The 15,496-nt window shown below is 32.7% G+C and overlaps 1 protein-coding gene across 4 annotated transcripts; it reads right to left on the bottom strand.

Moving 5' to 3' along the window:
• Positions 1-71: 71 nt before the first annotated feature.
• On the bottom strand, positions 72-14,910 carry LOC138188310 (B-box type zinc finger protein ncl-1). Of its 4 annotated transcripts, none has more exons than XR_011175467.1 (10): positions 13,137-14,910; positions 12,630-12,961; positions 12,343-12,547; positions 11,772-12,270; positions 11,514-11,681; positions 11,189-11,439; positions 10,757-11,114; positions 10,437-10,669; positions 9,610-10,304; positions 72-2,359 (listed from the first exon to the last, which is right to left on the bottom strand). XR_011175467.1 is itself a non-coding variant. In XM_069129956.1 (10 exons), exons 2-10 carry the CDS (start codon positions 13,815-13,817, stop codon positions 10,200-10,202), a joined length of 2,832 nt encoding a protein of 943 aa, XP_068986057.1. In that variant the 5' UTR covers positions 13,818-13,914; positions 14,003-14,910; the 3' UTR covers positions 6,534-10,199. The 4 variants fall into 4 exon arrangements, 2 of the variants coding, with proteins under 2 accessions (XP_068986057.1, XP_068986056.1); XR_011175466.1 differs by lacking the exon at positions 72-2,359 and adding an exon at positions 6,534-8,021; XM_069129956.1 differs by lacking the exon at positions 72-2,359 and having other exon boundaries at positions 6,534-10,304; positions 13,137-13,914; positions 14,003-14,910.
• Between the last annotated feature and the right edge of the window lie 586 nt (positions 14,911-15,496).

Raw genomic sequence — 15,496 nt, 5'->3', positions numbered from 1 at the left:
GGAAAATCCAATGGAGGTGAAATAGTCGTATCTTTAAATCGAAGGTCGTAGAAATATAAAGAGAACGATAGTAAAGTTGGTTTGCTTACTTTATTGAAAAAAGAACAAAGAACAACATTACAAATTAAACAATTGGCAGGAAATAAAAAATATAACAGTTTCCAAAATCACATGAAATATTTTAAACATTACAATTTTGGTAAATTATGTTATGTGCTTTCGTGAGCATCACAATATATTTATTATTGCATTTAGTAAGCCTATACGCAGACAAGAACGTATGTTTCCTACATATTTGAGTAACTCTTTCTTTTTCTCTTTTGCTTGGAAACGAGATCCGCGCGGGGCGTAACGAAGTTGGGCGAATTGACAAAGGTAAATGGCGAGAGAATAGAGTCTTATACTTTTTTTAAATACTTCTCACTCACGAGATTTAGAAACGAACAAAATGGCGTCTTAGCGCAATAATTATGCAGAATATCATTGTAAAAGAACTCTGAAAAATATATTCAGAGCAACAATCTGTTCCTCCTTCCCCCCAAGTTCTGCCCGTCCCGCAGAGGATACCTTTCCAAAGATTATATCGCGCGCGTGTACATTTGACAAATATATAAGTAGCAACTGTTTTCCACATATCTTTAAATACAATAATATTAATGTAGTACGTAGATTAAAATATTTTACTTTTCATTTTATTTTTTTTCCATTTTATTATTGTTTGTAAAAGTGTATATAGAAGTGTATACGTATAATACCATAAATTTGAATATTCCATATAAAAATGAAACTAAAAATTTAGTAGGTACCGACGTAGAGAAGAAAAAAGGAAAAAAAGGAAGAGAGAAAAACATTAATAATAATAATAATATTAATAATAATAGTAGTAGTAATAATTAATATAATAATCAAGCGGAAATCCCCGTTGAAATGAAAGGAGAAACTTCGCATTTCTCCATTTTCTTTATATACACATATATACATGCGTACATATGCATACTGTGCATAATATACACACATATATATATCGTAACACTTATATGTGGTGTATGCGTGTATATTATATAAGACTAGGTTTTTAACAAACTTTGGGGAAATTCGGTAGGAGTGGATGGTTGGGCACGATGAGGAATTAAAATTAGAATCATCAAAGATATCGCTCTTTTTTTTCTTTTTTCTTTCTCATTCAAAGGACTTAATAGAGAAACGAATATACATATATATGTATGTATTTTAATATGTACGTATATGTGTATATATAATATATATGTATATATATTTATATATATATGTATATATATATTTATATAAATATTGAAATACTTTGAAAACGAAAATTCGCGGTTATAAATATATATATATATATATAGATATATATATATATTTTTTTTTAATCTAAAGGCTGAGTAGTTTCGGGGGGAACTGACAATTCGATTACACGGTCGATATATGCATGTGCATTTCTCCCTTTTTCTTTCTTTTTACATATAACCGTACGTGTAACTCTCGCGCTAATTAATACAGTATTGATTTTTTTTTCAACGTTTACAACGTCACCATGCTCCTTGGCATCCCATTAGCATATATAAAAAATATATTTGGAATACACGCTTTCTCCATATTGCATTTTTACCACTTCTCCCTTGTCTTGTACTATCCTTTTATACAGTTTACAGTTTTGAAGTATTTACGCAACATGTCGGAACATCTTTCTTTTTTCCCATTTCCATGAAAAGTCTCATCTAATAAAAAATACCAATGGAGGTCTCAGGAAAACATGGTTTACGCATAGCAAACCGCGTGAATTTCATTTTTCTCTGTCTGTTATCAACTCTTCCCTTCACTTACTATTTCTTTCTTATATTTCTATTCTCTTTGTTTGCTTTTCTGTTCCTGTTTAAACCATATGCCCAATATCTATTTGGATATTGTGCTACATTAAATTCTATCCTCAAAGACATTGTTTCTTTACTTCATTCCAGTATACAGGAGTATATGGCTCGGCGTTCTTTTCTCACACATTACTGTTCCCTTTGTTTTATCAGCTTATTTATGACACCCTGACCCTCCCTATGTAGAACAAGTTTTGATTTGTTTCATTCTCTTTGAAGACATTTTTGTTGTGAAATTGTCCATAGAAGCTCGTAAACAATTCAGATCCAAAACAGATCTGGATTTAGAGATTTGTCAATCTTTCTGGAATAAGCAAGTCCTTTCACAATGTCCTCCATGATAACAAGGAAGACTAACAAGTCCTAATAATCCATTAGTTTGAATTAAAAGCTCGAAGCTGGACCTCTTTTGAACCCTTTATGACTAGAATGTTTCTGGAGATGCCATTCCCAGGTACAAGATTTGGCGACTAATGAACAAATTTGAAGAAACACAATTACAAAAGACCAAGATGAAGGCAAAAGAAAAAAAGAAATCCCTTATATGAAATAAGCAAATTCCCTGAAAATTTTCTTATCTAAATCTGAAACACTGTACGAAGAAAAATTAGAATAAAATTCGTTTCCCTCACTAACTATCAAATATTACTTACCACCTTCTTTAACGATACAGCTTACAAATAATAAGTTACAAACTATAAATAACATGTTATTGCAACATTGCACGTGGGATAAGCTGCATGTCTTCTGTCATTTCCTACCTATTGCTTGAAACAGTATCACTTGAAATCTTTACCTTTTGTTACTTATTTGCTTCGGTTTCCTTCAAGATTTTTGTGACTGCTGGCTCAAGGAGGCATTCAAATGATAAAATCACAGAAATCCAGTTGTCAAGGAACGCCGAGCCAGACACTAAGCCAAGAATCATCCATTCAGATATAATTTTTGTTGCTAATGAATGTAACAGGATTTATTCATAGAAGAACTGTTTCTCTATTTTGCATTGAGGACGTTTTTAAACCTGTCTTCCAGTCTAAAACTGGCTGCCACCTCAAAATTGAAGTGTATTTTTGTTGGGAAAGCGGAGGTTCCAAGTTTTTGTCGTTGGAAAAGTGAAAAAACACACAGAGAGAGATCACGGGAAACATCGAAGGGCGTGTACCTACGCCGATGGAATGCAACGGTTTCTTTATGTGTCCATTTGTGGTCAATTTGATATGTCAAAGAAAACATCTCCGAAAAAAAAGAAAAAAAAAAAGGAACGCGTGTCTCGTTAAAATTAATATCAAAGTAAAACGAGGGTTTTGTATACATATTAGGTGTGTGGATATATATAATATATATATATTATATATATGATATTATATATATTACACATATGATATATATATATATATATATATATATATATATCATATGTTAATGAGTAGGAAGAAACGAAGAAAAGAAAAAAAAGAAGTCACATTTCTTTCTTTTTACTTCGCCCTCTATCAGCCCGTCCTGTCATTTTAAGTATTATTAAACGTCAAGTAACTAATGCAAATATAAATAAAGCTATATCAGAGGCTTAGTAAGGAATGAAACCAAGTTTATACGCAACTACGCGTTTTGCTCTCCCTCTCTTTCTCTCATCCCTTTCACGCTTGCACACGCACGCCTCCTCTCTCGTTTTTATACTTATTACCTAATCATAGAATACATTTAAACATTTGTACTTTAACTGACTAAGCAAGGATTTTTTTTTTTATAATCGTTTAATATTTCTGTCTTTCCTCATTTTTTTCATTTTTATAATTGTTGTGTGTATATATATAGATATATTATATATATATATAATAATTTCTTCTTTTCTTTCTTTCCTTCTTTTTTGCTCCTTTCTTCATATTTTCTTTTTTTTTCTTATAACTCTAGAACCACTGATACCCCATGTATTCTTATTTTTTCTTTTTTACTTATTAATGTTTATAATATAAATGGAACTTAATTCGAACAAATCATCATTAAATAAATATCGATGACAAATAAAACATAAAAATGGAGAAAAATGATCGCGATCGAAGTGCTTCTATTCCTCTTCGTTCCGTTCGTTAAATTATGCAGTCTGTTGTTCGCTTTTTTAAACTTCGTTTTGTTATTTTTCTTTTACTTTTTTTTTTATTTTCTTTTCATTTTAGTCTTTCTTTTGGCACTAAAGAATTTCACTACGCGTAGCGAATAGTAAAAGTCTGCGGAGGATTTAAAAAAATCAAGGATAAAAATTAAAAAAGAAGATCGACGGAAACTATGCGGCCTGAACTGGCGAGAAATTCAAACCGAGGGCCTCGCAATTTCTTTTGTCGGATGAAGAACAATCAAAATCTCGTTTCCTCTCGAATCGAGCCAACTAATAAAAGATTAAAAATGATTATTTAACGAAGGCGGAATGGGGAGAGAGGAAGTGGTATGAAAAAAATGGCCGTTTTGTAAATTGAGAAGCTTTCCTCAGTGTTTGTCTTGAGATCTACACATCGTCTTTTTTCAACTTGAAAAAGCAAAACACAAAAAATAAAAAGGAAAAAAATGTAAAGTCTTAACGATTAACTACATTTAAATTAATGCTATTATTAAAAAATAGTAATAATGGTCACAATATAATAATATTAGCGATAATAAGTATAATAGCAATAATAGTAATAAGAGCTGTTCAAGAGCGTTCGCGCACTTATTTGAATTAAAAAAAAAAAAGATGAAAAAAGAAATTAAAGATAAGTTGTCGAAAACTGGCGGGTCGAGAGGCAACGAGGCGAAGGAAATCTTTTATGTCTTTCGTCATTTCGGCTTGAGTATTGGAGAGAGGAAGAAAACAAAAAATATATATATATAGATTTGAATGATTAAAAAAGGGAAAAAGGAAAATAATACACATAAAAGAAATTTGTTAATTAAAAAAAAAAAAACGAAAATCGCGGGTCAAGGTGGTAACAATGATCGAAAAAAATCAAGAAAAGGAAAAAGGAAACAAAAATAAAAAAATTGCAATAATAATAATAATAATAATAATAATAATAATAATAATAATAATAATAATAATAATAATAATAATAGCAGTAGTAATAGTAGTAGTAGTAGTAGTAGTAATAATAGTATTCATAATATTATTAATAGTTGTAATAATAATAATGATATAAAACATCAAAGTTATGGGGGGAAAAGGAAAAAGAACAGAAAGAAAAACCCCACACGAGATGCCATATTAATTAATAATAGAAAAAAAATGGAAAACTGAAAGTGGTGTCCCCGTTTTACAATAGGTCCGTCATGTGTGAAATGGTAAAATGCACGCACCCAACATTTTAACGATGTGGAAAAAATCAACACGACAATATATACATATAAATATGCCCTCTTTTCTTTTAAACAACCGACACAAGAACACACATTAATGCCTCGACGAAGATAAAAAAATAGTTGTTTAACATTACTTAAAAACGACCTACAAGAAATGAGTAAAGCGAAGAAAAAAAATGCCACTTTAAAAGGAAGAAAAAATAAAGAGGAAAAAAGCAACAAGGAAAACGCACTTATTCCACATGAATAATTTAATAAAGATACGGTTCCTAAACCTTTGTGAACTCGTCTTCTGTTTCCTCTAATTCCTATGTCCGCTATATTTAGATCTTTGTACAAATACACGACGAATAATAACGTTCGAAGGAAAAAAATATATGTATGTACCTATGCATGTACGATTTCTCCTATTTCTCCCTTCACTTATAACATCTCCGTTCCATCTGTTTCTTTTTTTAAAGTTAATATTTTATAGTTACACTTTTAAGTCATGTTCGATAAAATGTCTCTCACAAGCAGATCAATTCGACTGCCAATTCTCATCAGCATAAACACTGTGAGGGTAATAACTTTCTTTATTTTATTACGCTCCTTTATGGCTATAGTAAAAGATCACGGTTCGACTTCCAGGATAGCCATGGATCTTAGATAGAAAAAAACTCGGTAATCGCATAAAGATAAAACCTTTCTTTTTCTTTCTGTTTTTTCCACAACTCTAGGAAGACTATGATTAACCGTAGGCTAGAATTCAGTTAATGACGCAACCTTTTTTTTTTTCATTTTAAATCCTATCGTTAATGTGTATATGTATATATCATATATTACCTGTGTATATATATATTATATATATATAAGTGCCCCCCGACGCGATATCCGCAAAAAACTCGCAAGTGTAATCTTATTTTTATTGTATCACTTAAATGTGATGCGATCTTCAAAATCAGGAACATATTTTATATATTTAATTTTTCGTATCCTTTTTCCTTGTTCGTAGCATACCCTCCGCTTTTTTTTTTTGGTTTTGACTATGCGACACAATTTTCCTGTTGTTGACAAATAACAACTTTTGTCAGATGTATATATTTTTCTCTTTCGTACACATTCTTACAACTGCAGCAGCTCATTCTTGTACACATTGTCGATTAATAGACCGATGATTAATCAATGTCGAAAACATAAAACCAAATATTTACACTATAAACACAAGAATTTGTTCGAAATCACGCGACACTTTTAAATCGCCAAATTATACTTACGAAATAAATGTTTCCTTCGTCAATAAATACATAGGAATGATGGAATCAATAGTTATGAGCCTTTACTACTGTATTAAAAATTTTTAAATTCTTCGTTAAATTAATTAAATTTGTTCCTCATTGTTATAAAGATATCATAGATACGAATCGTAAAAACAATGGACACCTTTTTTATGAATTTTAATTTCTTTTTTCTCTCTTTCCCCTCTCTTTTTTTTTGTGTTTCTTTTAAGCTGCACATAGATAGCACGTCATCGTAAACGAACACAAAGAACCATTACAAAAACCGAAATCGTGTCGAAGAAGTATATTTAGGTGGCATCTAAAAAGGCCTTGGAAACTGTTTTTATTTATATATATATATATTTTTTTTTTATAGCGATAAAAACATTAGATCAGATAAAAGTATAATACGTAGAACATATCTGAATACGTTTACTTTAATAGACTGATAGTATATATATCTTTTTGTCTCTTATAAACTGCTTACAATAAGGTGATATATTCATTACTTTTTTGTCATTTAATAATTATTAGTTATTTTTCTTTAACAATGTAAGCAGAGTTTTCTTTATGTAGTTTTTATGTCGAGAGTGACTATTATAATTCTATACATATTAGGATAATAAGACTTTTGAGATTGTAAAAATCATCAAAAAATCTATCACAATTACCATTTACGTAACATGTAATCCCCGTTTCATTTTTTTTTCCTTTTATATTATTATTGTAATTTAAACATCAAGGCAAATAAGGGGTGAATTTCAACAGTGGCCTAAATTAGCCAAGTAGTCTTCCACAGATAAAAATATGTAAATAGAGTAAATCTATATACTAAAATATTCAAGTGAGCGTAATATAATAATTTTGTGAGGTAAAAGACCCTCTCATTAATGGTCATCCATTCATTACACTATGAGTCCATTTTTTATTTTCTTCTTCTTTGTCTTCAAATACGACTGGCAAAAATGTTTGCAACATATTTCTCTTTACTTTTCCTCAATATTATCTTTTTGCTTCTCTTTTCTTATATTCATATTGTGTATTATGTATATAATTCATACATATCATTAGAGACCATTCGATGGCTTTGTATCGGGTGTTATTGTGCATTAAACAGAAATACACCTTCCACAAGGCGTCTCGCTAACAACATTTCGTTTCGGTACCTCTAATAATATTTACCTTGCAACGACATCAAAGACTCTGTAAGGACACAACTTATCCTGACGATACTATTATCACAGGCATTATTTATATAACTCTACTAACCATGACTATTAAATACTTCAGAATTACTTCTTTTTTTTTTCTTTAATATATATAAAATTAAAACTTCTAATAATAAAAGATGATTACGACTTATTAGCTTAGGTGTACGTACGTAGGCTTCGTGCAATTTACTACAAATGTTACGCGCAGATTTATTATTTTTTTTCTGTTGTTTTGTTTTGAGTAGCTCTATTATAGCGTTTTTGCAATTTCGCACTGTTCTCCTTGAGGTTTTAGACATATCCTCCCACTTTCCTCACTAACTAGCCATTCATCCCTTTAAAACCAATTCTATTTAGCATAGCCAATTTGTATGCGAAAAACAAATTTGTCAAAGCTATCCAAGTAGAAATATATATATATATATGGATGTGCTTTCTAACATTTGGTATGGCAAGATAGTTATTCACATTCAATCGTTATTGTAGGTAATTATAATACAATATATAGCGATCTGCCAGATATATCCGTATATATACATATATATGTATGTATATATATATATATATATATATATATATGTTGTATACACATTGCATTTATATTTTTGTTTTAGTTTCAATTAAATCTTAAGGCTGATCATGTAAACAACCCTAAAAAATATGTGTATTTCTATATATATGTATGTGTTTTACATGGATTTTCATCTTTTTTTTCTTACGGATCATGTTTAATTATATATACATAAATAGAAGTTGTTTAGCAAACTGTACGTTGTTTTTTCAATTTTTTTTCCTTTTTTAATCTTTTTATACATAGATAAAGATATTGTTCCTATGATACCGGTGGTATAATTTTTACTTATGAACCTTGTATAATATATTACATGATCATTCCACAGCATTGTTAAATCTCGGAACGATTCTGTAATTTTTGTAACAAATACATTTACATGGTATGGATATATTATTATTATTCTCTAGCACCACGAACCAATAATTCACACACGCATATATATGTATATATATTGTATTTATATGGTGGACCATAATAAAGCATCCTGAGTAAATATTGTAACCATTACGTGCCTCGCCTATTATATATTTTTTTTCTGTTTCTTTTAACAATGCACAAAACGGGATCTATTATCAGTTGCAAGTCTAGAATAATTATTTTCGATTTTTTATTTTCTCGAATGTAATTCGTGTACGATTCCTCGTCTCGCAAGACAATTATATGTTTGATTTTCAACGTATCTGTAATTCTATGCTTTCTCTCCCTCTCTCTCTCTCTCTCTACTTTAACATTGCCCCATAAAATTCCTCTTTTCTTTCTTACTCTTTCTGAACTACTAATTTTCAAATGCACGGAGAAGAATCACCAGGAACATAGCTCGTATTATTCCTTTTTTTTTCAGTTTTTGTTCTTTTTTCTTGTTTAAGCTTCGTGTCTGCCGTAACGAGGAGTACTGGATGTGTTTTCTGTTCGTTTTATTTTTTTTTCATTTTTTATTTGTTTGTTTTAAATAGAGATATGATATGATAAGAGCAGGAAGTACTACCATGTGTCGCAGCATGCAACATTTGTCTTCACCGCAACGTTAAGCACAGGAATTTGTATTATTATTTACTTCTTCTAATAACCGTAACCTTTTCGTATCTCAACATGCTTATTAGATTACTTAACGATTCTTAACGAAATCTTAGAAACTTAGTGTATCTACAAATAGATCTCGAAGTAACGTAGGGAAGAAAAAGTCTTATTAATTTCTCGTTTCCTTCCACTCGTTCTTTGTCGCCACTTTTATCACACATTTTCGTAATACCACCAGATTAAAAATACACGTTGCTTCGAGTACGGATTGAAAAATCAGTGTGTAAAACAGTGCTCGTTAGAGACTAGAATAATTTGATTTATAAACATACCTAAAATACTGACGAAGTCGAAGATGATGTGACCGATTGTGACGGAAAGCTACCGTTCTGCAACTTCCTTCCACATCTCCTCCTCCACTTCCGGTCGAAGCGATCCAATTCGGCTTTCTTCCAATTTCCTCTCTCTGCTACTCCTTGCCTAACTGTGTCTCTTTCTTTTTCTTCTTCATGTTAATTTTTCTTGGCAGTTTACCAAATGCAACTTCGCTAAATTACTATTTATACTGTTTTTTGGTCGGAGACGTACGTTTACCTAATTTTTTTTTTATTTTTATTTCTTCTTTCGAACGTTGTTACTTTCATAAAACAGGGACGCACTTATACTTGTTTTTCCATTTTTTTTTTCTTTTATACAGACTATTAAAGCTGCATGCTGCACTCGTTTGTAATTCTATTGCTTGGATAGGCCCAAATCTCAAAGAACTCAATGTCACGGGCATATTGGATATTTTTCTTCTTTCTTTCGTTTGTTTCTTCGTATTAATCGATTTGTTCTTCGTTGAGAGTAGAGCGACATTCACCAAGATAATTCCACTCGCTGAAGAAAGTTACGACATACTTATTTGGTCTGCCCCTTCGCTTCATGATATGTAAAGAGTGTTCAACACGAGGACGTGGTGATTATTTTTAGCCAGAGTTACAATATATCCCTCTGAGGTTATTTTCAAGCCACAACATCGAGAGACCTGCGAAATTCCGTCAGGTGATCGTTTGATACGAAAAGAATTTAACTTTTAATTAATCTCAATTAATTAAAGGTTGCTCTGTTCAGAAAAGAGAAAGTTAATGGGACGTGTGATTAATTTTGGGACGTTTACCTTGACGTATGGACATTCGAACTCGGAAATCAAGGAACCATCTCTTGAAAAAACAGCCACGTGAAAACGGTTACCATGCGAGTCTCCTATTAATATATCTCCTGCATCGCTAATATCGATCCCATTTGGGAAGTTTGTTACATTGTCACAGCCAATACGACGCAAAAAGTTTCCCTCCTCGTTAAACACCACAACACAATGTCCCTTAAAATCACAAACAAAATATTCTTTACCTGAAAACAAAAGAAGTTTATATGTATAGTTTACAAAAGCTTGAAACACACCATATAGCCAAACATAATTTGAAAGGAATTATTTACCACTAATTGCAATATCACTTGGTTCTCTCATATATTCACTGCAATCAAACCAGTTTAACAGCTCTCCTGTATCGCTGATTACAAACACCGTCGGTGATACGCTATCAACAGCCAAAATGTGGCCTTCGCTAGTCACAGCTAGGCCAGCTACAATATCGATGTAACGAATTGCTATTTTTTTGATAAAATGACCACTTTTTGTAAATATCTGCATCCTCGATCGTTCGTTCCCTCGATCACAAACAACAAATTTTCCACTGTTCTTCATCACGGCGATCTTTCTAGGGTACCATAATTGGCCCTCTTCCTTACCAGGAACACCAAATTGGAATTTGAATATGCCAGTCTTATCAAATATCTAAAAATAGATTTCGATTATTAATACGAACAGAGAATTTAAATTGACTAATTTTCAAATATTGAAAAAAGTACTTGAATTCTGTGATTATTCGTGTCGGCAACAATAATATCTTCATCAGCACTTAAACAAAATCCGTGAGGTGAACTGAATTGACCTTTACTGGGACCTAACTGTCCAAATTTACACCTAATTTGCATAGGAGTTAATTTCGTGTTATTCGAACGCGGATGAGTATAATTTCCAGAACCGGAACCAGTTACATTGCCAACTGTATTTCCTACTACTACAGGCATGTTATGCATGGAGTCTCCTCTTAAATCATCTGTAAGAAATATCGATATGTAATTAAATCGTTTTGACTTATTTGAAATATACAATAATCCAGAGAGATTTTACCAGCACCCTGTGAAAGTATGGTGGAAGTGGATGAAGATAATGATTGAAATCCTCCATTTAAAAGACTGTTAGCAGCTAGACTCAAGTTTGGTGTGTCCACAATGGCTGGCGACGGACCTCTCCCTAGTACTAAACCACTACCACCATTAATAGTAGGATTGCCAAGATCTGGAAATAAACAGAATGAAGTAAATGATTACACTACATTTGACACACACATGCACGCACGCACAATAGTTCATATCAGTGACCCCATACCTTGATTACCAAGTGTATTTCCTAATTTTGCAAGAGCTTGTAAATTATTGATTGCATGGCTGGTAGAACTCAGATCGCCGGCAAATAAATCTGCTAAAGTGAAAGACGGCGTTGGACTAGGATTCGAACTCGGCCCAACTACGTTCGTGTCTCCAACCATTTCGACTTTTTCCGCCAGACTAGCTAACTGCTGTAGATTGTATTCTTGAATACTAGTAAGCCCATGAATAGGACCTGGAGGAAGAGATACAGAAGGTGGTGGAGGTGGAATATTTTGAGGGCTGGATGTTGGAGGTATAACAAATGAAGGGTCACCTTCGAAGGAGGATTGCATTGATGTAGGAAGGGAAATGGGAGACCTTGCACTAATAGAACGGGGACAGCCCATTGAAGTATGAACAACTTGTTGGTTCGCAGAAACTCCTGACATAGTTGTAATTGGTTCTGGAGTGGATTTTGTTACTGGTGTGCTTTCCGTATGAAATTTACCAAAGACTTCCTACAATTATATATTTCATTAACGTATTTTTGTTCATTTAGATACAATTAAACATATATAGTATAAACATACCTTCAGTGCTTTTTCAAACTGGTTGTAGTCAGTTTGAAATTGAATAGAAAACGTAACATTTGGCTTTGGTGTGTTTTTTATTAAATTCATTAACTGTGTTCCTACAATACGACGAAGAGCGAGGATCTCCACAGCATCACCATGCTCAAGAAGTCTGGAGGTAAAACGACAAGCATCTTCTATCTTCTCCACTGTCTTTTCAACGCTGTAAACATGAACAATGATGTAGTAAATACGTTTTAAAGATATAGACAATATTTGTTCCAAGTTAAGAATGTTCCTCTAACCTATGAAACGTATCCATTATTTCTAATTCCCTATCTGAATGTAATTTTTCAAGCTCAACCAGGGCATTGTCTCGACATTTCTCTAAAACAGCCTTGTAACTCTGAAATGTCTCTACAATTAGATCTTTAGCTTGATCATGTTGTGCTTGTAGTTCACTAAGTGCATTTTCTAGTTGTGCAGATACTTGGTCACAGTCTGCAATTCTTGCTTTACTCTCATTCATCAATTTTATTAATTCTTCTTTCTGGCGTGGTTCTGCATCCATTAGTCTTTCATACTGATGCTCTGGAGCTTTATGTTCAATAAGCAAACACTCGTTGCATATAGGTTCCTAAATTGAATAATTAATAAAGTGGGTTTTATAATATTTGATCTTTATACCAGTACTCTTATCAATAATAATACAATAAGAGGTTTAAGTCTATTCATAATCCATACTATGTATGGACTCTACAGTCCTCAATAAATTATCACAAAATCAAAGAATTTGGAGGCATGCTAATTACCTGGCAAGTGTAGCAGTAAAATTTCATATTTTCAGCAGGATGATATTCGCAAAAAATAGGTTTGTGTATTGGTATAGCTTCGTTGGATTGCTTTAAATCTTCAAAGGCCATGACCTTGTGACTTTCAAAACAACGCATGAACTGGTGTGCGGTGTTGCAATTCGGACATAAGAAGTTGGCACAGTCCGAGCAACGTGCAACCGCACTCTCTTTGGCTTTACACGAGGTACAGAGTACAGCCATGTTCTCAATCGCGGACATGTCAAGTATATTCGTTAGAACATAATCGCATGTCAGTGACGCAGCACCCTTAGAACTAATGGAAGTTTCTTGTTGACAGAGCGGGCAGATTAGGACAGAGCTAACTTTAGAGTCACCTGCCTCGTCCATCAGAAGCTTATCCAGGCAAGCCTCGCAAAACACATGAAGACAAGAGAGCACTCGTGGAGAACAAAGTTTGCTCATGCAAATAGCACATTCCTGATCACCTGATTCGCCTGAACCACAGTTTATTTCTTCCAAGGCATCACCAGGATTGGAGGTTTCGCTGCAGCTGGTAACAGTGTTTATGTTTCGTTCAGTAAACACATTCCCATTCTCCACATCTTCGTTTTGAGTAATACCAGTTCCAGCTGGAACCGAAGCTGTTCCAGAAGGAACAGCCACCATAGACGATGCCATCTTTGTAAATCACTTCTTGTTTGTCTGTGAATATCTTCTCCTTTGTGGATAGTTTCTTTATTTCTTACAGACAGTCTTGCCGGGGTAATCGTGAGATCTAACGTTTAATGTTATTTAACTAAACATATCGCTCCAATGAACGAGACGAATAATTACGAGAAGAAAAAAAAAGAAAAGCCACAAACCCCTTTTTCAGATCGTGAAACACGAGGGCCAAGACATCGTAGCATCGATCGTTTAATCAACGAAACAAAACACTGCTAGTCACGGTTGGCCACCACCAACGGGGATTTCTACTACCGTGTGTATAAAAATAATGCTTGTGGCGCACACTAATGAACGGAAAAAAGAGAAAGAGAAAAAATCAAATCAACGCAAGACGCTCGTTACGACGAACGAATTTTCGTCATGCAGCATTTCAAGCTCTGACATATTTCGTTTCCGTCTTTTTTTATTTTCCTTCTATCTCTCTCTCTTTCTCGTTTCCTCGTGTCTATCGAGATAAAAAAAATTCCTCTCCAAGTTTTACTTCTGTAGTCACACACACACACACGCGGTTAATTCGTTTCCCTTCCCTCTCTCTGCAAAAGCTTTGAATCTATTCTTCTTTCTATTTACATTTGTAACACTATTCTCTTCGTCACTAGTCTCGGAATGCTTACCAACTGAATTCGTATTAAATATTCGTTTTGAACAGGATCAACGTTTTGACTTGCGTATCGAATGTACTAAGAAACATTTTTATCGATCATCCACGAATCCCCTTTGAGTCGTTTACGATAGCGAAACGGCGATTGTTTCAATTTCAATTGTTATCCGACGCCTCAAACCGCGAATATTTCTGATTTTTTCATATGTAGAGCGGAGGAATAAATCATTCGAACCAAGAAGAGTTGACCCCAATGCAGGAGCCCTGCAAACAATTAATATAACGATGAGTGCACTTATAGACCCGTAACGCGGGACTTAGAAACTTCCCCAAGTTTCGTCGATGCAGCAAACCGGGCGACATCACGCGACTATGTCGAAAATTAGAGACGTTGTAAACTTTGAATGTCCTTATTGACCCAATTTTTCAATCTACAATGAGAACAATACAGGATACTTCAGGAATTATTAGATTTTGTATTTTTTGTATTTGTATTTTTGTAAATATACTTTATAAAATGGAACTTGTTTAGAAGATAGAAAATTGTTTTGTCTATTAAATATTGTAAAGGATATTATACTTTGAATACCTTATATATCTTTGTATTTTTGCACGTATTATGTGCATTTTATGCACTTCAAATTTCCTATGAATGCATCAAAATCTGCTGTCTAGCAATCATGGTACAATCGGTAACGATTCCATATAAAAAAAGCAAATCAAAATACAGAATGTGTTTTTCATAAGATACTTCGTTTTCAAGAAAATTAAAATTAAAAATTGAAAAGAGAAATAGAAAATTAAATTAAAAAATTTATCTACCGTACCAGTCCAAACTTTATTTTCTTAAAAACGAGACCCTAAACAGAAAACTTTTATTCTATACATTTTTTACCTATTTGCGCATTATTTATCTGCTGATTGATGACGTACCTAACCAATAATTAATTAAATTACTAACCAATTTTTTAAACTCGATTTTCACGAAAATTAAGCTTTGTATGAAAAAATGTTATTTTACGTTTTCGAT

Source organism: Bombus flavifrons, chromosome 16 (genome assembly GCF_040668555.2).
Source record: "Bombus flavifrons isolate JBK064 chromosome 16, iyBomFlav1_principal, whole genome shotgun sequence".
Lineage (NCBI taxonomy): Eukaryota > Metazoa > Arthropoda > Insecta > Hymenoptera > Apidae > Bombus > Bombus flavifrons.
This window is presented reverse-complemented; position numbering and strand designations above follow the sequence as displayed.

Excerpts from the sequence above, each read along its gene's own strand:
- LOC138188310 (XM_069129955.1), bottom strand. The coding sequence starts at position 13,817 with ATGGCATCGTCTATGGTGGCTGTTCCTTCTGGAACAGCTTCGGTTCCA. Across the intron at positions 11,682-11,771 it reads AAATACACTTGGTAATCAAG|ATCTTGGCAATCCTACTATT; the intron begins GTATGGGGTCAC and ends GTTTATTTCCAG. Across the intron at positions 10,670-10,756 it reads AAGTGATATTGCAATTAGTG|GTAAAGAATATTTTGTTTGT; the intron begins GTAAATAATTCC and ends TTTTGTTTTCAG.